The sequence below is a fragment of the Megalops cyprinoides genome, chromosome 23 (assembly GCF_013368585.1).
Source record: "Megalops cyprinoides isolate fMegCyp1 chromosome 23, fMegCyp1.pri, whole genome shotgun sequence".
Lineage (NCBI taxonomy): Eukaryota > Metazoa > Chordata > Actinopteri > Elopiformes > Megalopidae > Megalops > Megalops cyprinoides.
The window spans coordinates 21293456-21314664 of record NC_050605.1 but is presented as its reverse complement, the minus strand read 5'-3'; the positions used below and the strand labels follow the sequence as shown (position 1 = coordinate 21314664).

At 48.0% G+C, this 21209-nt stretch overlaps 1 protein-coding gene across 3 annotated transcripts in view; it reads right to left on the bottom strand.

Moving 5' to 3' along the window:
* tbxas1 (thromboxane A synthase 1 (platelet)) overlaps window positions 1–21209 on the bottom strand; it is a 65950-nt gene that overhangs the window by 7973 nt on the left and 36768 nt on the right. For all 3 annotated transcript variants that reach the window (XM_036518430.1, XM_036518429.1, XM_036518431.1), the window contains exons 6-10: window positions 20378–20494; window positions 15036–15124; window positions 14564–14712; window positions 14038–14168; window positions 13175–13483 (exon numbers count right to left, since the gene is read on the bottom strand). In XM_036518430.1, the coding sequence (XP_036374323.1) occupies window positions 13175–13483; window positions 14038–14168; window positions 14564–14712; window positions 15036–15124; window positions 20378–20494 (795 nt within the window). The remainder of the gene's footprint in view (window positions 1–13174; window positions 13484–14037; window positions 14169–14563; window positions 14713–15035; window positions 15125–20377; window positions 20495–21209) is intronic.

Here is a 21209-nt window from a genome sequence, read left to right as displayed (position 1 = left end):
AGCAATACCGCAGGATTTGAGTATGTGGTGTTTAGGTTCAGTACCAAATCTGCATTAACTCGTAGAGGAAAGAAGACACCAGGCTGTACTGCAAGCCAGAACCAAATGCACAATTCTTCTGTCAAGTTTAAAAAAGTCAGATTTATAGCAAATGAAGTGGCAACATTACCCTTTCAACAAATACACTTTATCTAGATTAATTGTTTTGATGGATGAATAATTTAATGGCAAGACTAAATTAAGGGAGTGGAGAGGGACACTGATTGCACCCTTATCAGTGGGAGACAGTCCAGGACCGACTGAGGTCGCAGCAGGCTTGAGCTCATCAGAAACCTGATAGTGAGAATGCTGTGGGCAATGAGCTGGCTCTGCACTGGCCGAATGCAAAAATGCATGCAAAATGCAAAAAAAAAGTAAAGGCAAAAATAACATTCCCCTCCCAAACATGCCCTAAGAAACTGGGAAATAAAGTACCCTCCTCATGCACGCGACGTTATTGCAATGAAATAAACCTGCAGATCATTTACAGCTCTGGGGGAGGGTCCAGGTGAAGGGGGTTGCTATGTGAAGAGAGGGGCGGTCCCGGGTTCGAGCAATGCCCCGGGCAGATTGCACCGTGCCACCAAACGACCCCCACCCCACGTTCCTGGAGGCACAGCATTGAGAGTTCTTAAACCTTACCTGGCTTTTCGCGTTGAATTTCGGCCAGAGAGCTCTCAGCCGCCGTGAGCATGTTAGCGGAGTGGAGCTGTGCCCTAGCTTGTGGGTGGCAGAGATGCACAGCGCCTGGGATTGAATCCAGCCATATCAGTCAGGCGATGAAAACTCCTTTGTCCATTCAAACCAGACAGCACTTCCTCAATGTTTTCTCTCCGGCAGTCCCCTCTGACCGCCCGCACACACATCCACGCATACAATATGTATGATATGCTGCGGAGTCACAAATTAGATATAACATTCAATTCACTACCCATCACACATTAATGGAGAGGGGGGATTTGGAGTTGAACTGGGGTCAGTTTCACGCTGGAGGAAAAAATCACCGTTTCAATTACTGTGAGACAGCAAGCAGCTGATCACACACACACACACACGCACACACACATGCACACACACACACACACCAGCTTCTCCCCTCATTCACACACTGACGGTCCAGGGGCCAAAATGAGACCTGCTTTTCCAATCAGGGAAATTGAAGCAGACGCCATAACCGCTGATATGAGACATGTCAAAATCCAGCCCCAAACATAAATCCCAGGTTGCTCTTCCTGCAAACGCTGCCTGCATTTTTTCTGATGGTGATCACTGCTCTTTCCCTTCTTCTGAATTCAGGTGAAAGGGAGGGTTTGTCAAGGTCAAAAGGTCAAAAGATCTAAACAACCAGTCATGAAAAATTCCCTTCATACGCACATATTTCTCTTCACACACAGAGGCAGCCAGATAGAGAGAATAGCCTAAATTTGCATAAGGGATTATTTTTGTTAACAGCAACACCTTTTTGCATCCTGGTTACATCTGGCTTCCTTGGGCACAAAGCAAATAAACAGACTAAAATAGAAATATCCGGTACTACTCTCTGGCCTGCAGCAGACTTTGAACCTGGGACTGTTTTTTTTTTTTTTTGTTTTTGTTTTGTCAGGCGAGCAAACTCGCACAGCGTCCTGCATTATAAAGACTTAGGGAATGGCACAGGAGAGGTTCCCCTGCTGATCTTATTTTTTCCGAAGCCAGAGTTCACCTGTAACCTACGGGCGACTCCCGTAACCGAAAATGTCACCGCGTCGGAACAAAGTCTGGGGCCGGAGAGAGAGCGTTCGGCAGAGCCGTGATAGAGTAGGGCTGTGTTGTTATGGCAGCCTCTCGCACTCCTACGCGGGGGGGCACCGGGGGCCGGCGCGTATCGAATGGATTTGCTGAAAAAGCGGCCGGTACTGTAGATGCGTTAAGAGGCTGAAGTGGGTGAGCACGCTCTACGATGTAGCAGCTACAGTTCTGCACGTGCGGCCGCTGAGAGCCCACTCCAAACACAGCTCATTGCGCTGGAGAGCTCACTCCTGGAGCAGAAACAAAACTGTTTTTTTTTCCCCTTTCAGCCTTTTACTCCTCCAAATTTCCAACCAAACATCCAGTGATAAAACACTCCTGAATTAAGTAACGTTGCTCTGTTGAGACAGTGGGCAGTGTAGCATAGCGGTAAGGTTGCCGGTTTGATTCCCTGCTGGGGCACTGCTGCTGTACCCATGGGCAAGGTACTTAACCCAGACTCAGCTGTATAAATAGATAACATGTAAAATAAAAAAAACTGTAACCTACGTGAGTCACTCTGGATAAGAGAGTCTGCTAAATGCCAATAATGTAATGTAATGTAATGAATATGCAGAGTCCTCTGGACAGTTTTCATCTTCATCTCTCCAGCTGAAAGATCCCCCAGTTTCACAGGCGTGGGAGACCCCCAGCGCGCAAGCACACGTCGCTGTGCCTCGGGTCTCGGCTCCAACAGCTCATTTCAGAGAGGAGCCAGCCGGGCAGAACTTATGAGTCCATCACAAGCACACCTGGGCCACAGTGTCTGATTTGCGCCCACCGCAAAGATGAAGCTTCGCTCCATTACTCCACTCATATCAAAGAGCGGGGGGAGGACGCGGCCGGGCCGAAAAATCGCACCAATTAGCTGAACTTTGAAGGCCCTGGCTAATGACCCTCGCTGAAGAGACGTTAAGGTTTATTATTCCCTTTTCGCTTTCCGCATAAGGAATAATAGGGAGCTGAACGCTGGGTGGATGGTGCAGCACAGACAAACATCTCCCTCTGCAATAACAGATTAGTTAATTAGCCAGCCACAGACTGTCAGTGTCCTCAGAAAAAGCGCTCACAAACAAACACCGCCAATTATACCGCGAGCGGGAACGGTATTAACTGCGTGGTGAAATGTCAAGGCAATTAGACCCCGGACAAATACCTGCTGTGTGTTACACGGTTATGTCACGTATCTGAGGAAAAAAAAAAAAACACACATCTCTGCCTCTGGGAACATGCACGTCAGCTTGTTATAACATTCCGGAACATGGAGAGCTCCGGGTCTGAACACTGAACAGAGGCTGCTTGTTTACGGTGTGTGTGTGTGCGTGTGTGTGTGTGTGTGTGTGTGTGCATGTGTGTGTGTGTGCTTGCGTGTATGTGTGCTTGTCTCTTGTTAAGCCTTCATGTGAACGATGCCTCAATCACAGCACCGAGAAGAGAAGATCAGTATGGATGCATATCTTCCCCCCCTGATAACAAGTTTCACATACAGCAAGGGTGTTTACACAATCTATCACAAAGTTCTGCAGGAAAAAAATCAAACCTCAAACCTAAACTGTACTCCAAAAAAAGGTCTAAAACTGGATATTCTGCACCGAGCGAATCTGTGACTTCAGACGTGCCGCGTACACAACTGAAAAAGTGTGCATCGGCCATCCCATCATATTCATACACGCTTAAAAAGGTGAACATCATTTCCATGGGTACCGGAGCCTCGTTGAATTTGATGAAATGCAATAGCCTCAATCTCTCCTGCAGATTAGACCCGGGTGCTGTAATGAGATTTGGCCAGAGGGCTGTGTTCCAGCGCGTATTGAGTTCAGGCCGGTTAATGGGCGCTCATGAGCGGAACTCTGAATGTCAGGTAATACTCCGCCAGCCTCACTCGGGAGCTGAAGAGCTGAAGAGGAAATACACCACGCCTCTCGGTGCGGTAATAACCCAGCGCAAATGTGCGCTCTCTTAAAATCGGCGCAAACGCAGAGAAATGATAACCATTAATCATCTGGCTCACACACGCGGAGCCCAGGCATGTGTGTTAGAGCTCTATTAGGTGTGGTTAATACAGTTTGCGTTGCGTGTGTACGGTGCTAAAGTGCATCAAAGACAGTGTTTCGGCTGCTGCTGCTTTGTATCTTGTTCCTTACAGCCTAAAAGTGGATTTCTTTTTTTTTCTGGATTTCTCTGGGGAGCTGTGAAGGAGGACCCCGTGCAAACGCTGCCCTACAGGATGGCTGCAGCACTGAGGGAGGTGCAGAGAGGAGAACGAAACTGAGGGAGGTGCAGAGAGGAGAACGAAGAGTTTCCGCTGCCTGCACGTGTGTGTTTTCGCAGAGAGTTTCCGCACAACCCTTTCGGGGTACGCCACCAGTCCGAGAGAGTCACTGCGGGCGGGTAATCCTTTTTTATGAAAACCCGCCCGCGTAGCTTCGACTCTGTGTTTTAATGACCTTTCTGTTAATATAAAGCGGTTTAAGGAGACCGCTCCGGGTTGTTTTCGTACTGACACTGCGAGGCTCGGGGTAGAGGCACAGGCATATGGCGGCAGTCGAAGCGAGATTTAAAGATCGGCGCAGGTCGGCGCTGTGCTGTTCCCATGCTTTCCCCCACGTCGTCTCTGAAATCCTCTCTGGATGAGACCCAGCGGTCTTGACCCAAAGGTGCATTAGAGGCCCATTCTCACAGCCTTGGTTATTAGTCTGAGCTTCCAAATGCCTCATATGCACATATATTATTCACCTTAGACATATATTAAGGGTTCCAGACAGACAATAGTTGTGTGTCACTCTCTTCAGCTGTATTCTTCAAGAGCAGCTATCCTTATCAAATGAACAAAACTCTCAGGCTTCATGTACTTAAAATACTTGATTTAATGCATCAGGCATCAGTGAAAGAAAGACACATCCACAGATGTCTTCCTCAGCATCAAAGAACTATGGACACTTATATATCCTCCCCTTATTAACAATACAGGGAAGGAGGTGGTCCTAGTAATAGCATTTCCATACAAAATTTACACAAGAGCCATAAAAAAAAAGAAAATGAAAAGGAAAAAAGAAAAAAGGACATCTCTTTATCACGTAACATCATCAGCCTCAGAGATCAGAGATGAGTGAATTCAATACACATGGTAGAAATTCTCTAAAGTAAGACACGGGAGAATCAGCCACATAATTGGGCTACATTACCAGTTACCCTGTATCCAGAGCAACACTGAAGACCTGATCATTATGAGTTTCTTCACAATGTCACGGTGCTTAATTAGTTGTGAGGAGGGGGGGGGGGGGGGGGGGGGGGGGGCATGCATGGTGGGTATTTTCACCATTTTTATCTCTGTTCTGAGAAATAACCCACCTACTGTCTACATTTTCTATGATGCACAATGTGTACACAACTAGATCACAGTTACCGCATAGCAATGCCAACAAATACCGCGTGAATGAGAGCTAAACCTCAAGGCGGGAGAGAGTAACAGTACCTTATTACTATGGAGGACTGCAGAAGCCACACTCCAGTGATTCCCTAAGAAAGTCAGGAGATGATGGGACTGAGGAACGACAGAAGAGTGATGCGTTTTCTTGGCTTTTGTGGGGTTTAACTTACAGCGAAGCGGGAAGAGGGGGGCTTTTCAGGTTGCCGTGCGGCAGCTGTTGACGTCTGGGAGACGTCAGTCAGTAGGGCCCCAGGTGAATTACAGTGCATTTGTTTACGGTGATTAAAGTTTAATATCCTGCCCTCCCCCCTACTTCATCACATCCCATGAGTCTTTGCCATTTCACTGAACAGTCTACCTGGCCCGCTCTCTAATTCAGCATTCTGACGACTCCATCTGCCTCCACTCAACACACACTCAAATGCACCCCCAAACACAGACAAACATAGACGTCTGAACGTCTATCCCAATGTAACTGTTCAACGGATGCTACTTTGAAGGTGTTTTCCACAGAGAAATGACCAATAATAAACTGACCAACCAATGTTGCCATGTCCAACAGAATGTTGCCACGATCAGCAGAAAGCTGACAAGTCCAGCAGAATGTTGCTGTACACAAAAGAAAGTTGCCATGCCCAGGACAACATTGCCATACCCAGCAGAGCATCACTGGTTCGGGAGATGGTGTTAAAATGAGTTATTCACTACAGATGGCTTACTGGCTCCTGGCTGCCTAAAGCAGCATACACTTCTTCTGACTGACACCAGCATCATTACAGAGTACTATTGCTCTAACATGACAATCAGGCGGTTCTGAGAAAAAGAGAGAAAGGGAGAAAAGGCAAGAATTAAATTTTCAACTGGGGGGGGCAAGACTTCTGTCAGTTCTCAGGGTGACGTGACAGCCACTTCTGAGTGGTGAAACAGGGCCCTCCATGGTGATGAGATAGCCCTGCAGAGAGACCCGCCTGTCACACAGCCCCAGTGTGGCCGTTTCCCACACCGGGTGCTCAGAAGCGAAACCAAACCTCATTCTCACCTCTCTCTCTATATCAGTGCAGTATCACCTTGCTTCCACCACCAGTGGACAGAGGAGGATGCCCCTATTTCACTGTAGAGTTGGAGCCAGGCTGGATTGCTTAGCCCAGGTGCTGGGCAGTTTTCCACACCTATACCAGGGAGTCACCCTGATCTGGGCAGACACCAGCATTACTTTACAACAGCTCTGGTTGTGGGTAATGCAATGCAAGACCAATCATACTATACTGGGTCAGCTGTGGCTGTCTCCAGCTCATGCTAGTCTGGTTCCAGCTCTACAGTGGAAAAGGGGTATAATGAGCCAGCCTGGTTCCAGCTCTACAGTAGAAACGGAGTAGGAAAAGAGGTGTAACAAGACAACCTGTTTCTAGCTTTATATAGTGGGAAAGGGATATAATGAAGTGGCCTGGATCTACCTCTACAGTGTAAAGGGAGTATAATGAGTCAGACTGGGTCTAGCTCTTCAGGAGAAAAGGGGTATAATAAGCCAGTCTAGTTCCAGCTACAGTGGAAGAGAGGTATAATGAGACAGCCTGGTTCTAGCTCTATAGTAGGAAAAAGGGCATGCAAGCACCCAAGCTCTAGATTATTATCCTCTGTCTCAGACCTAAGAAGCTGCATCTTGCGTCGGTGGGGCTCGGAGTGTCCTCGGGCTCTGTGTCATCCTCAAATCGTCCTCACCTCACCCTTCGCACCATCAGCAGCCCTGTGAGATCCTCTGCAGCGTAATGAGCAGACAGGACTCTGCACTCACAGATATCCGGGGGATGTCTCCTCGCACACAGGCGAGATCAACAGCGTCTGGGGCCATTTACATAGCTTACATTCATTACAAATAATCTCAGCGTATAATTAGAAGGGATGTAAATAAAATATAAGCTGTCAGAGTCGCCCTGCAAAGCTTAAATGCAGCTAAGAAAAGCCCAGATGGAGAAAGACGTGCAGTTCAGTTCCTTTTACCCAGAGGCAGTCCTTGCACACTGATACTCTGCCATGCTTCCACTTTAATCCACAACAAAGCGAGGCTGTTACTGGCCTTCTAACGCTGTCCGGGGTCAACAGCTCCAAACACAGTGCTTACCAATGCATGGGCAAGCCTTTCCAGGGCTAGTGGAGCCTTGTAAAGCTTAGCGTGATTCACTCATTCTTCTGAATCAATTCAGACTCAGAGGGTTGTAGTTTAGTTCATGCTTTTCTATCTGACGCTGGTGACACCATATTTTAAGCAGTCAATGAACTGCTGCTAAGTGGATCTGAAGAGGCGCTGGTCTCTATGACTCAGCCCTGGCCTGGGAGACAAAGGCCCGATACGCTGCCGTTCTCTCAGTCTCATCCAAGAGCACTCTGGGAAGGACAAGGCCTCCAAACATCACACACATTACAGTACATTACATTACATTATTGTCATGTAGCAGATGCTTTTATCCAGAGCAACTCTGGAAAGCAAAGTGGTTACAACTGTATCCATTTATACAGCTGGATATCTACTGAGGCAAGTGTGGGTAAAGTACCTTGCCCAAGGGTACAATGGCAGTGCCCCAGCAAGGAATTGACTCTGCAACATTTTGATTACGAGCCCTGCTCCTCACCACTACGTCATAGCACTGTCCCTGCAAACCTCATAGACTCAGCTTAGTGCTGCTCTGTATTTCACAGAAACGATTGTTTTTAGCCTGTACAAACATTTACAAGTTTTGACCGGGTAAGTGCCACATGGCAGAACTTTTCAGGGATGGATATTTTAAAAAAAAATGAACTGAGCATCAGGGCGGCCCTCTAATTCCACTGGAATCAATAAGCACACATTCCACAAAGAGTGTAACGGACTGCTGGATTTCAGACGTGACAATATCTGTGTTTCCAAAGTTAAGAACAATTGAGGAGAGGTGATAAGGGCTTTAAGCTGTGAGAGAGCCCACTCTTCTCTGGCAGGATGTGGATGAATAATTTAGATGGGAGAGGTAAGATGTCCATCTGGGCCTGGAAGATCTCTCATCAGACACCAAATCAAAGCTGGTGAAGATCACACCCCATTACAGCCCCCAACCCCAAATCAGCAAGGCCAGTTCCCATGAAAAAAAACCCTTCACGGAAAGTTTTCTCCTCTTGAGTTTTCTCCCGTCTGAGCGCTTTCTGAACCGCTGGCCCGAGAGCGTATCTTCAAAGCTGGTCCTGTCAATCGGAACGGCGCACAGCAGACGCAGGGATGAGAGGGATTGAAGGGAGCAGGGCAGGAGGCCCGCAAGTGGAGGAATTACCTGGACACTTCCTCCAACTGCCATCCTCTCAAAGAAGTGTCATTCAGCGGGGAATGGAGGCCTGGCTGCCTGCCACAGATGAAGCACAGCCTGGGTTATGGCATAACCTTGCTTCTGCTGCTGATCAAGAGAAACCCATCATGTGTTGTTTTGTACCTGCGTGTCAGCTCGGCTCACTCTAAGCCCTGTGCTTTTGTTTCTGACCACTTTCGGCCCTCGCGGCAGTAAAAATGCAGCAAGCTCCTGGACAGCGGAGTGGCTGTCTGAAATCGGGGGGGGGGGGGGGGTTGTTAAAGCTCTGCTCCAGCCCTCTCTCAGCCTGTCTCTCCCAACCGATGCGTCTCTCCTCCTCATTTGACCGCATCGCGAGGAGAGGTCCAGGTTGGAAATGTGCAATTTAAGCCTCTCTCTCTCTCTCTCTCTCTCTCTCTCTCTCTCTCTCTCTCTCTCTCTCCCTCTCTCTCCCTCTCTCTCTCTCTCTCTCTCTCCCTCTCTCTCTCTGTCTCTTTTTCTCCCACCTACACCTCCTGCGCAACTCATAAGGCTGCAGTGTGCTGGAATTCACTCCATTTATTTATGAAGATAAAAAGATAAATTAATGAAGAACCATGGGGGGGGGGGGGGGGGGTTGCAATGTAATGAATGGGTTGGTGAGAGAAGGATAATCTCTAGGCCAGGCACGTGCTATTTTAACCTGAAACAGGGAAAAAAAAGAGAAAAAAATGACACGCTGCTCTGGAGTTCTCAGAAAGAGAGAAGCTTCCAGAGAAGGCCTAAGTTGCTTTCTCAGAATGGTCCTCAGAGGTCAGACTGGCTGACACAGTATTCCACCATTTGTCTCTCAGTGCCATAGAGCTGGAACAGGCCTGCTGTTACAGTTATTCATTTAGCAGATGCTTTTATCCATGGCAACTTACTGTACATTGGAGGTATACATTTTGTTATTATGTGTGTTCCCTGGGAATCGAACCCACAACCTTGGTGTTGCTAGATTCTTGCTCTACCAATTGAGCTATAGGAACACTAGGGAAAAGCCGGGGAGGAAGGCATGAGGCAAAAAACACAACCCTGCTTTCAAACCAAACCTGATGTTTCACATCCATGTGAACAGGGCTGGACACTTTCTACTGCTCATCAAGAGCCCTCAGCGCGCTTTAATTAGACACCTCCCACGATGTGGTCTGCGTCTTTGCACCCACAACAAACCAAGCTAGTGGACAAAAAAAGTCAGGGCAGGGGAAGGTTCTAACCAATGGAGCTGGAAACATGAAAACAAGTTACATGTAGTTTTAACATACGAAGACAGAGGAGGTGTTGGGATTATTTTGAATTGTTGTTGTGTTGGACAAACCATGAATCATAAATCATGGACTTCATTTAACTGAAAAAACATCAAAATTCATAAGCTCAATTGCAAAGTTTATTGAAAACAACTGGAGAGCTAAGATGTTAAAATCACTCCAGAACTGCCTCAATCAAAGGTTCCTGTAAGGTTATATTAAACTTATAAATTACTATCGACAGAAATAAATTTTCATATACTTATTTCCCACAGGCATATATGTATTGATTTACTTTTGATTAATTTCTGTTAATATTTATTTCCATAAATGATATATATTTTAGGTTTTACAGATGTAAGTCTCCATAGAATAGGCCTGTTTTGTTTAAGAATGATTGTTGCTGAGCAATTTTGAGTCAACAGACAAATCCTATGGGCTCATTTTCTCCAGGATTTGAAAAGGGCGAGAGAAAGACTTATGTGCAAAAATTATTCCCTGTGATAAATCTCATTATGTCTTGGCATGCATTAACTCCTCCTGTTTTTTCCAAGAATGCAATGAATTTACATATACATGCAGTGATTATCCTATGATTGGATATGCAGGAAGCCTCGCACCCAATCCGCACTCAAGCAGAGAAGATAGTTATTCTATACTGCATGTAACGCTTGGAGGTTAATACATCCTGCCAAATGAAAAACGCGTTCAGTAGTGGCTTTGTGGCACAGCAAGAGCTTCGTAAATAATGGCCAGGTGTCACAAGATGAAAATCGATTGACACTGGCAAATTGTTAGGAAAACAAATGTTACTTGTGAAAATGCGGGAACAATAAATGTCAAAATTAGATTGCTCAAAAAACATTTAAATATGTCCTGCAACTGAATGACACAGGAAAACTGTGACCGTGTTTCCAAGGACAGGCTGAAAAGCTCTGGTATGCTGAGCACCTCTGAATAACCTTTGGCTGAGCGGTGGAATGCTTCACACCAGCAGAAATGACCTTCTGTTGAATCGTTTGTAGGGGCCACTCCACAGGTGTACTCTTTGAATATCCTGGGGTCTTTTGTCTTGGAAATGGTTCCTCGACTGGCTGCAGCCAATAGCAAGGGATAACTAACACTAGTATTGACATGTGTTTTTCAAAAGAGTTCATATACAGCCTTGCTCTGAAGGCAAAGGCATGTGTAAAACGCTCTGACTGACGGCACAAGTACCCATAATTCATAGCAAGAACTCGTAACACTAACACGGTTTGCCACTGTTGAACTGCCTGCTCTACTTTCATGTCTGAAAACTTCTAAAAAAACAGATTGTTTGCAGCAGACAGGATGATAAATGGTTTCGCCTGTTGTTGAGCCGTGGCTGAGCGAAGTTTGAGGGGGAGTTTATGAATTAGGGCTCTGTGTTCTGCTACGCTGCTCTTTCATTACCTGAGATTATAGTCAACAGCAGCTGCGGCTTCAAGGGCCATACAATTTTATTCATAACATCTAATAACAGCGTCCTCTATAAGGATGCAAGAACTCGCCACACTGGCAATTAGACGCCAGCAACATACAACTTAACAACGGGGGTTAAAAAAATTGATTCATAAATGATAACAACAAACTTGCTTCATCTAACAGGACAGCGGGAGGGGAATACCAATGACAACCGGTGAACCGAAACATATCGTTCACAAACTACAAAAACTGGGCGATTGAAAGCTTGCATTTGAGAAAAAAAAAGAAACATTTAAAACTATATGTAAGAGAAAAATTGACGACAGAAAATTATCTGTACATACTGCCGTATGAAGCCAGCAAAAGATGAAGTGGTAACAAAGATAAATGTCCTGCATCTAGTCCTGAGATCCGCCCTAAGGAACAGCCTCAGCCGAGGGCATTAAGATGCAGGAGACATGAGAGCGTATTTACAACACCACGTTTATGTGTCAACTATTAAACCCCGAGCCGTAATGGTGGCCAAAGCGCGGCAGCTCGTTAGGAAGCAGCGGGCGCCGTTGCCTGCGCCGAGAGCAGGGGCGGGAATCGCGAAGCAGCTGCGAGCGGAGATTAAACAACCAGCAACCTTTAACCAGCTTTTATTCATCTTATTTATCTCTGCGGCGTTCAAACTTCATCAGGACTGCCAGACAAAAGGCTTGTTTGTTCCATCTATCCAATCAAAAATGTATTGAATAAATCTCTGGCGAGGCCTTCATTATTCGTCTGACAGGTTGAGTATTGGATATTACGCTACAGGTCAATGTGACCTGAAAGAAAAATAAATTAAATTTCTCTTTTTGAAACACAACGCTGACAGCAATCTCCCACCCCCACCGCCCCCCTCCCCCCCTTTCTGAGTTTGACTGGATTCACTGGAATGGAATCCTTGTTACACCTATTACATCCACAGGCCTGCAGCAGTGCTGAGCTGATAGCCTCCCTATTATCTAAGATTGGGCGCTGGTCTTAGCGCTGGTGTGCTTCTCTGTGAAGGGCCTGGCATTGCAGTGGTACCTCCCACAAGCCGAATCAAACATCACAGACTGCACCACCAAAATATCCAGAGAGCTGATAATTATTTGTACTGGCAATCATTTCACACACATCACCAACACTCAAAGGTCTGCAAGGATACACATAGTAATAGTAAAGCTGCTGGCTAATAACCGAAATGTTGTTGGTTCGATTCCCTGCTGGGGCGCTGCTGTTGCACCCTTGGGCAAGGTACTTAACCCACTATTGCCTCAGTAAATATCCAGCTGTTTAAGCGAATAACATGTAAAAATCGTAGCCTATGTAACTTGCTGTGGATAAGAGCATCTGCTAAATGACAACAATGTAATGTAATGTAAATGTACTCTTTGTCTAAAATCTTGCAACAGTATGTCTTCTCCTGAGGGAACTTGTGAGCACTTTTGATTCATATGAGATGCATCCAAATCCCACACACAGTAAAACAGGGTAGCATGTGGATGATGAGCCTTGTACTCTGGCTATAGAGACTGTGGAGAGAAAACTGAGCTGGGGGGGGGCTGATGCCGGGAAACCCGGCCTCGAAAGGTAGAGCCCCAATGTAACATTACATCACTGTCATTTAGCAGACGCTCTTATCCAGAGCAGCTTGCATAAGTTACAATTTTATCCATTCATACAGCTGGATATTTACTTGTGTATCTTGCCCAATGGCACAACAGCAGTGCCCCAGCGTGGAATCAAACCAACAACCTTTTGGTTACAAGCCCTGTTCCTTTTGGCTACAAGCCCAGCGCTGTCCACTGAAATCTGGACAAACCCAGATGACTCCAACTCCTTTATGGTCAAAACAAGGGGGCTGGTGTGCCCCCGTTGTCCCGGTAACAGCCGTCACTCACGTGTCTGGCGAAGAAGTCGTCCACCTCGTGCTGCACCCTCTCCTGGCACTCGGGGTGGATGGCCAGCAGGTAGCAGACGAAGGCCAGGGTGTTGCTGCTGGTCTCGTAGCCGGCCAGCAGGAAGATGAAGGCCTGTCCCACGATCTCGTCCTCCGTCATCATCCTCTTGCGCGGGCGCTGGGGCGTGTCCTCGCCCTGCGGGGCGTGGCTCGGCTCGTCCGCCTGGTTCACCACGTCGAAGTGCTCCAGCGCCACACAGTCCCTGCTGCTCCTCACGTCCAGCATCAGCTGCAGGAAGTCTCGCCTCCGCTGGGGGGACGACACGGGGGAGGGGGGGCACCGGGGGGAGACACGCGTCATTATCTGACATCCTACAGTGGGAAAATGGTGCAATGAAAAAGTACATCATTGAAAACTAAAACTATGAACACACTTCATTATCTGATCTCTTATAGTGGGAAAATGGTGGACTGGAAAAGTATGTTTGGGCAGAATGGGAGTATTTAAAATCAAAACTAAAAGCACGGTTCATTATCTAACGTGTTACAGTAGGAAAACAGTGGTCTGGAGAGTTATGTTCAGGCAGAATGGTAGTATTTAAAAGCAAGACTTTTCACATCATTATCTGACCTTCATTATCTGACCTGTTTCAGTGGGAAAACAGTGGACTGGAGAGCTATTTTCAGGCAGGATGGGAGTATTTAAAAAAAACCATGAACACTTCATTGTCATGTTACAGCTGGAGATGTTCAGTCAGAACGAGAGCGTTTAAAAGGGCTTTTTCAGAAGGTAAGTGGATCTAAAAGATCAGTACTAAAAGCTGTGGGTGCCGCAGGTAGCTGACAGTGGGAAGCAGGACTCACCTCACTGGGCGGCTGCTCATCTCTCTGCTGGATGATCTTCTGGATGCAGCTGGTGAAGAAGTGGTTCATCTCATCTCTGGATTTATTGCGAACGATCCGCGACAGAGGAGCTATGAGGAACGGGAAGGCAACTGCAGGGGGAAAAGAGCCACAGACACGGTGAGGTCCTCAGCCTTCGGCACGTTCAGGAGCAGAAGACGAACAACAGGCCACAAAGCCATGAAGTTAAATTACTGATCTCTTCAATCAATACTTTCTGTATGAACATTTCTGCTTATGTTATAACCATATTTCTGTAACAGGAGACAGACAACACTGTTTCTCATTCAAATCATCATCCATCCACCCTTCAGTCAATCAATCAATCAATCAATTAATCAATCAACTTACTGCTCTGGTATGTGACAACAGTGCTACCTGAGATTTGAACTAAAGATGTTCACTCTTTCAGTAATGACTAATGAAAGCATAAATGGTACCAATGACAGCTCTGTAAAGAGATTGGTCCACAAAGGGGCCCACTTACTAAGAAAGAGCATGAATGGATTAAAGAGGGAGAAGGAGAAGAATTTCTGGGCGTGGTGCACAAAGGGATCGTCGGGGTTGTTCTGAGAGTCCACCTGAGTCCCAAAGCCCACGCTCGCGATGACATCGATGGTGAAGCAGCCGAAACACCTGAATTCCCACCGTGGAGAATCAGAGACATGATACTGCATCATAGACCATATAGAGAGTTCATTTCTTTACTGGCAGCTGTCCAATCACCTGCAGTATAACAGATCAAGACTGTTGAGCACTCGCTGTCAAATCACTAACCATAAGATATTAGGAGATTTTCCAAAGCTTTGAATCAATCTTGTTCTGTACGTTGCCCTCTGACCTTTTGCCACAATGCCCTGCCTCTACATGATAAGAACAAGGCTTCACTTTTCAGAGATTTCTGCAGTGCTGTATGCACAGTCTGGCATTTCCCAGCATGCACTTCAGGAGAGGCTCACCTGTGAATATCAAAGCTCTGTCCTGATTGGGCATAGCCCTGCAGGTTGCTCATCAGGGTGTCAGTGGCTATGCGGATCAGCGGCACCATCTGAAACAACAGAGCAGTACCTTCAGCGCAAACACACACACACGCACACACACAGACACACACACACGCACACACACACGCACACACACAGACACACACACACAGACACACAGACACACGCACACGCACTTGCACACACACACACACACATACACACACACACGCACACACACGCACACACACGCACACACGCACGCACACACACACACGTGCACACACACACATGTGCACACACACACACATTCCTATGCCTGTGGCCCACTCCAGAGGTGTGGCCAAAACACCATTACACCACAGCACCATCAATTCCCTGTACCTTGATCTTAACTGCAGAGGTCATTTCCAAGAGGCAAAAAGACTTTATGATAACACATTATAGAAGATCTAATTAATCAAGTCAGAGGCCTCAAAACGTGATAAAAACCCCAGCTGCCAAAAGAGACGGATCTCGCAAGCACCCCGCACCAACATTTAAAGGGCAATGTCACTTCATCAGCCGAGAGTTTTATGAACAAAGACATGATTATCACACCTACAGGAAATGAACCAGCTCAAAAAAAAAAAAGATTAGCAAACTTAACTTAATCAGTTCGGTAACAATCAGGGTAGAATACTACGTGTTTCTATGAGCTTCCAGATGGTTATAAATCCTAATTTATGCAAAACACACAGAGAGACCAAGCGTGTAAAAAAAGACCTTTTCCTTTTAAATGCCCTAATTTAAGAGATATAAGTGATACAGAGAGGCTGGTGTTGGCTCTCGGTGCAGCGGATAAGAAAGGTCTAAAGCTCTCTGTGTAAAGACCTTCCAGCGTAACTCCAGGCAGAATCCCTTCGCGTGTCTTTAGATACCGAGTCTCTCCCCCTGTTTCCTCTCACCGTGGCTGCGATAACAGAGTGGCTAACGCTAGCCCTGTCTGTCGATTCCCCTCAGAGCGGAGACGGAGAGGGAGGATCTCGGTGTCTCCTCAGATTCCCAGGCACGCTGATCTGGGAACAACATAAAGACCCCCGGCCGAAGGGGGCAGAAGCTTTCTGAGAGGAGATCACCGCCAGGCCCCCTCGGCTTCGCTCAGTTTCCATCACCAATCCGGCCACAGAAGGCCTCGCAACGATCGATACGCGCAGCATCAATCCGCCGGTTCAACACTCCCATATTCTGGCAGGACGGAAGATCCAACTTGTTAGAAGTAAACAGGTTAGAATCCAGGGGCCCGACCTGACAGGCTAAATGAGGGAAGCCAGGTGCAGAATATTGCTGCTGGGCCCTCAGGTGGACACTGAGTAATCTGACAAGTAATACAGTGTAAGCGCTAAAGGTTTTTCACAATATTCCTGCCTACGAGCTGTTTCAAATGGACCCTCTTAATGAGATTTCTTCGAAGAAACAGGCAGCGTTCTCCCAGTACCGGCGCTGTCGGGGCCGGGGGCCCTGGATCGCAGCCAGGCCGGGGGGGTGTTCGGGGGGGGCGGGGGGGGGTGCAGCAGCGGGTGCAGAAATGTGGGCTGGATGATGGGGGATGACAGCGTCTGTGTCCTCTGTCTCGCTACAAAGCCGAGCAGCGCAAGCGGAAATCAATACACACACAGCGCCCCGCGCCAGGACAGGCGAAGGTGCGACAACCGCGTCCTTCCTGCAGCGCGCAGCCGGGGTCAGAGGTCACAGAGGAGGAGACTCAGAGCGGAGACACGGACAAGACAGAGACGAGCCATCGCGGAGGTGTCAAATGTCACATCACCCCCCCCCCTCAGTGAGTCTGACAACAGCAGAGGCTGTAAGGCTTACTCCGCGCACAGAAATAGCTCCTGATGCTTGTGAACGCTCCTCCTCACAGCCTGACAGCTGGGGCCAGACTCCCCCATGCGCTAAAGCAATCCAGCCAAAAATGCAGTGTTTGTTTTAATTCTTTTCAACACAATTTTAGGATAATCTCGTAACGTCCCGTGCTCCGAACCGACAGGCTGAGAGGCGCTCCGAAAAGCGTTTGCTGGGTTTCTGTCGTAAAACCGTTTATGCGCTCATAAATTATTTATATCCACGCTAGCTCACTGCCAGTGGTTCACTTTCCCACGGAGCAACACCGAAGCAGGGGCTGTGAAAGTGCTGTCTGTGCGGTTAGCCATTTTCCCCCTGTGATGTCATGCCATGTTATAAGCCGGGCTGAACATCTCTCTCTCGCTCTCTCTCTCTCTCTCTCTCCCTCTTCCCTCCCTTTCTTTCTCTCTCTCTCTCTCTCCTTGCCTCTCCCTCTGTCTTCCTCTTTCCCTCTCTCTCTCTCTTTGTCCCCCTTATTTACACACAGGCCTCTCTGGGAGGGGCTGCTGGGTAAATCCCTCAGCCACAGCACAGCACAGGTACCAGTGTCCCCCTGACCTCTGTTCCACACCACCCACACAGCAGACACGGCCTGGCCTGACTCTCAGTACGTGCACAATGGAATATTCTCAAAGTGCTCCACAGCATGCTCACACACCACAGAAGAAGAAGAAGAAGAAGAAGAAAAAAAAATGTAATTAGCCTCACAGAGCCATTCACAACCCCAAAATGTGTTTTCTTTAATTGAGTACCCAGCATGCTGCTTTTTTTAACGAGCTATTTTTACAGCGCATGAATCAGAGGCGCAGATTTCAGCCGAGGCCGTGCTCCCCAGGAGGGTGCGAGGGTGTGAGAGGAGGGGGCCTGGGGCCAAGTTGAAAAACACCGAGCTGATTTGGTGCACAGATCTCCTGGGAGACGGCCGGACCACAGGCCTAACAGGCTGCCTGGGTCTCTAAACCAAGGAGGGGAACTGAGAGAGAGCTGAAGCCCAGGGGACCACTACAGAAAGCTGATGGGAGCACCGACAGTGAGAGGCCTTCAAGAGCAGGGCGTGAGTCCTGCCTGTGGGTTTTGCTAAGGAGTTGCTGGGTAGCAGTGTGGCGTAGTGGTAAGGAGCAGGACTTGTAGCCAAAAGGTCACTGGTTCAATTCCCCAATGGGTTATTGTTTTTGTACCCTTGGGCAATGTACTTAACCCAGAATTGCCCAAGTTAATATCCACCTCTAAAAATGGATAAAACTGTAACCTATGTAAGTCGCCCTGGATAAGAGCGTCTGCTAAAGGACAACAATGTAAGGTGGTGTTAACAGACGGAGCACAGAGCCACAGTGGATCGCAGTGCAGAGAAACCAGTCCGAGGTGCAGTGCTGAGCGCTTGAGCCCTGCCACAGCACTGAGTGGTTTATGTTCATTCCGTTTGGCCCTTTATGATACGATCTCTGACTGGTTTGTGTTTGGATTCTTACTGTGAACACTCAGTGGCACACACAATGCTGAATATCGGCTCTATAATAGCTCCCCAGAGCTGCAGTCCCATTCGCTCCCTACAGGGGTTTCCTTCACTGGAGAGGTTTCAGGCGCCGCTGTAATGAAGGACGCCTCACCTTCTGTCTCCATTGTCTTGGTTTCCACTCATCAGCCGATGCACTTCTGCACCATGTGTTTTTGACAGAACACTCTCCCCTCCTCTCTCTCTCTCTCTCTCCCCCCCCCAATCCCCATTCCTCCCCGCTCCTGAGCGCCTGCGGGCTATAGACAGGAAGTGTGGTTTTTGAGAGGAAGTGTGGTTTTTAATTAGCAGGACTCCTGGGTGGGCCTGAGTTCTGGGGGAGCTCTCTCACATTGGGACCGTCCCGGTGGGAGCACCCTCGAACTCCGGCAGCGAATTCTCACACTAACCCCCGAATCCTTGCTCCGCAAACTGACACCCCGCCCCAGGTGCTGAGTGGCTATGGCCCCTCCTCCTCTCCACCCGGGGGGGGCAGAGGTGCCCCCCACCTTTGAGCTCTGTGCCAGATGACGCCTACAACGCACTCCCTTGGCCCGAAATCTGCACAGTACCTGTCAAGCCCCCTCTGAGGGGTCCAGAGCTGTAATGCCGCCCCTGCTTCAAAGCAGCTCCGTCTGATGAGCATACCCCGTCTGGACGGCTGGCACCACCCCCATCACCACCATAACCCTTGCATTCATGTGAAGTTCCACATATGAATATGCAAGCCCATCCAGCAGTCTGAGGGGGGTACCTGTGTGTTAGACTGTCTGTTGTGAAGTAAGGGGGAGAGGAAAAGCTCTAAGAAGCCTGTTCTCCTCTCTGATCTGCCCCAAGGCAGCCGGGACTTGGGGGCCCCCCCATCCCAAGCTGGGGTTCAAATGCAGGCCCGTGCTGACCCCCCCCCATCGCTGCCTGTGTGTTCGGCAGGCGCATAAACCCCACTCGGAGCAGACATTAATAATGCAGCATGTCGTAAAGTGGCCCAGTGTTTTTCTAATAATGCTCAATTATAGCGTCATGCTGCGGAGTCACAAAGAGAGTAAGGATTCCTCAGAACCGCGCCGCCGCCGCTTATCAGCCCCTAATTAAATCTAATGCTTCAGAGCCTGCCACCAAGACAAGCTATCATTTTCCCCCCAACTCGCTTACATGAGTAATTCTTCAATACCTTGGCTTTATTCTGCTGACGTTTTCAACATTTCGAGTCAACAGTGGCTTATTAATTGTGCTCAGGCAGGATTCAAGCTGACAGGTTCCTGTTTTAATAACTGGCTGGTTCCTCCATGCTTTGAGCTGTGGGCTCCTTGCTCCTGATCGGCTAGCTGCAGACGCTGACCTAGACTGCTGGATGGGCAGTGTGGGGGGGTGTGGGGGGGCTGAGTGGAGACAGAACACAGACCTGGCCTTGAAGGGGGGGCAGGAACAAGCAGTGTGATCCACTGCAGACCGAATTGGGAACTTAAGCCATGTGGCGTAGTGGTAAGGGGCAGGGCTTGTAACCGAAAGGTTGCTGGTTCGATTCCCTATTTCTGAGCGCTGCTGTTGTACCCTTGGGCAAGGTTATTAACCCACAATTGCCTCAGTAAATATCAGAGTGTCTGCTAAATGACAATGTTGTAATGTGATGTCATGTTATTAGATGCTATAGGACATGTTTGATGTGTGAATTGTCTGCTGTGCTTTGGTGAGCTTTCATTCACTATGAATGGTAAAAAAACACATTTGTGAAATAATGAATAAATATTCAGGTGTATAAATAGATTAAATTGTAACTTATTTAAGTCGCTCTGGATAAGAGCATTTGCTAAATGACAGTAATGTAATGCAACGTACGCCGTGTGATAGTCCGGGGGGCTGGAGCACAACAGAGCCCTGAATAGAGCTGGCTTGGGGGGGCTGGGGGGGTGAGGATGCATGTGTGCTGTGGGGGGGTGTGACTCACCTCCTTCATGCGGGCGGAGCTGAAGGAGGGGGTCAGGATGCTCCGCACCCTCTTCCAACGCTCGTCCCGCAGTAGCAGCAGACTCTCACTCATGGGCTTGGTGGCAGAGCGGATGGCCTGCAGGGAGAGGAAGCAGAGAGTTACACTGTACACACGCTCGCATGCATACATACATACAGATACACACACACGCATGCATGCAGACATACAGATACACACACACGCATGCACGCACACACACACACACACACACACACACGCAGGCATACAGATATACACACACACAAACATATAGATATACACAGACATACACACACAGACACACACACACACATACAGACACACACAAACACACACACATACACACATATAGACAAACACACACAACACACATGCATATACATGCATACAAACATAGACGCACACACAAGCATGCACACACACATACGAACACGTGCGCACAAACACATACACACAGGTGCATATGCACACACACAAATGGATGCACACAAACTCCCCCACACCTACATGCATACCGTATAAGCACAACCATTCATGCTTTCAAAGCAGAACATCAATAATATTAACAATGACGAACAGGTGCTGCTCGAGTGGCACTTCCTGACACCTCCCAGCTCGTCTAAAAACACACCGCACTGAACCAGCCGCCCTGCACTTCAGCCATTGCCACTGTTTTAGCCAAAGGCCCCACAGGACAGCATTCCACTGCACAAAAGCAGCTGAGAATAGCCTCTGCTAATTTTACCAGAGGAACACCTTGAATTCATTCCGCTGTCCTAGGAAAGCAACGCGTTTTCACAGCAGAAAGAGT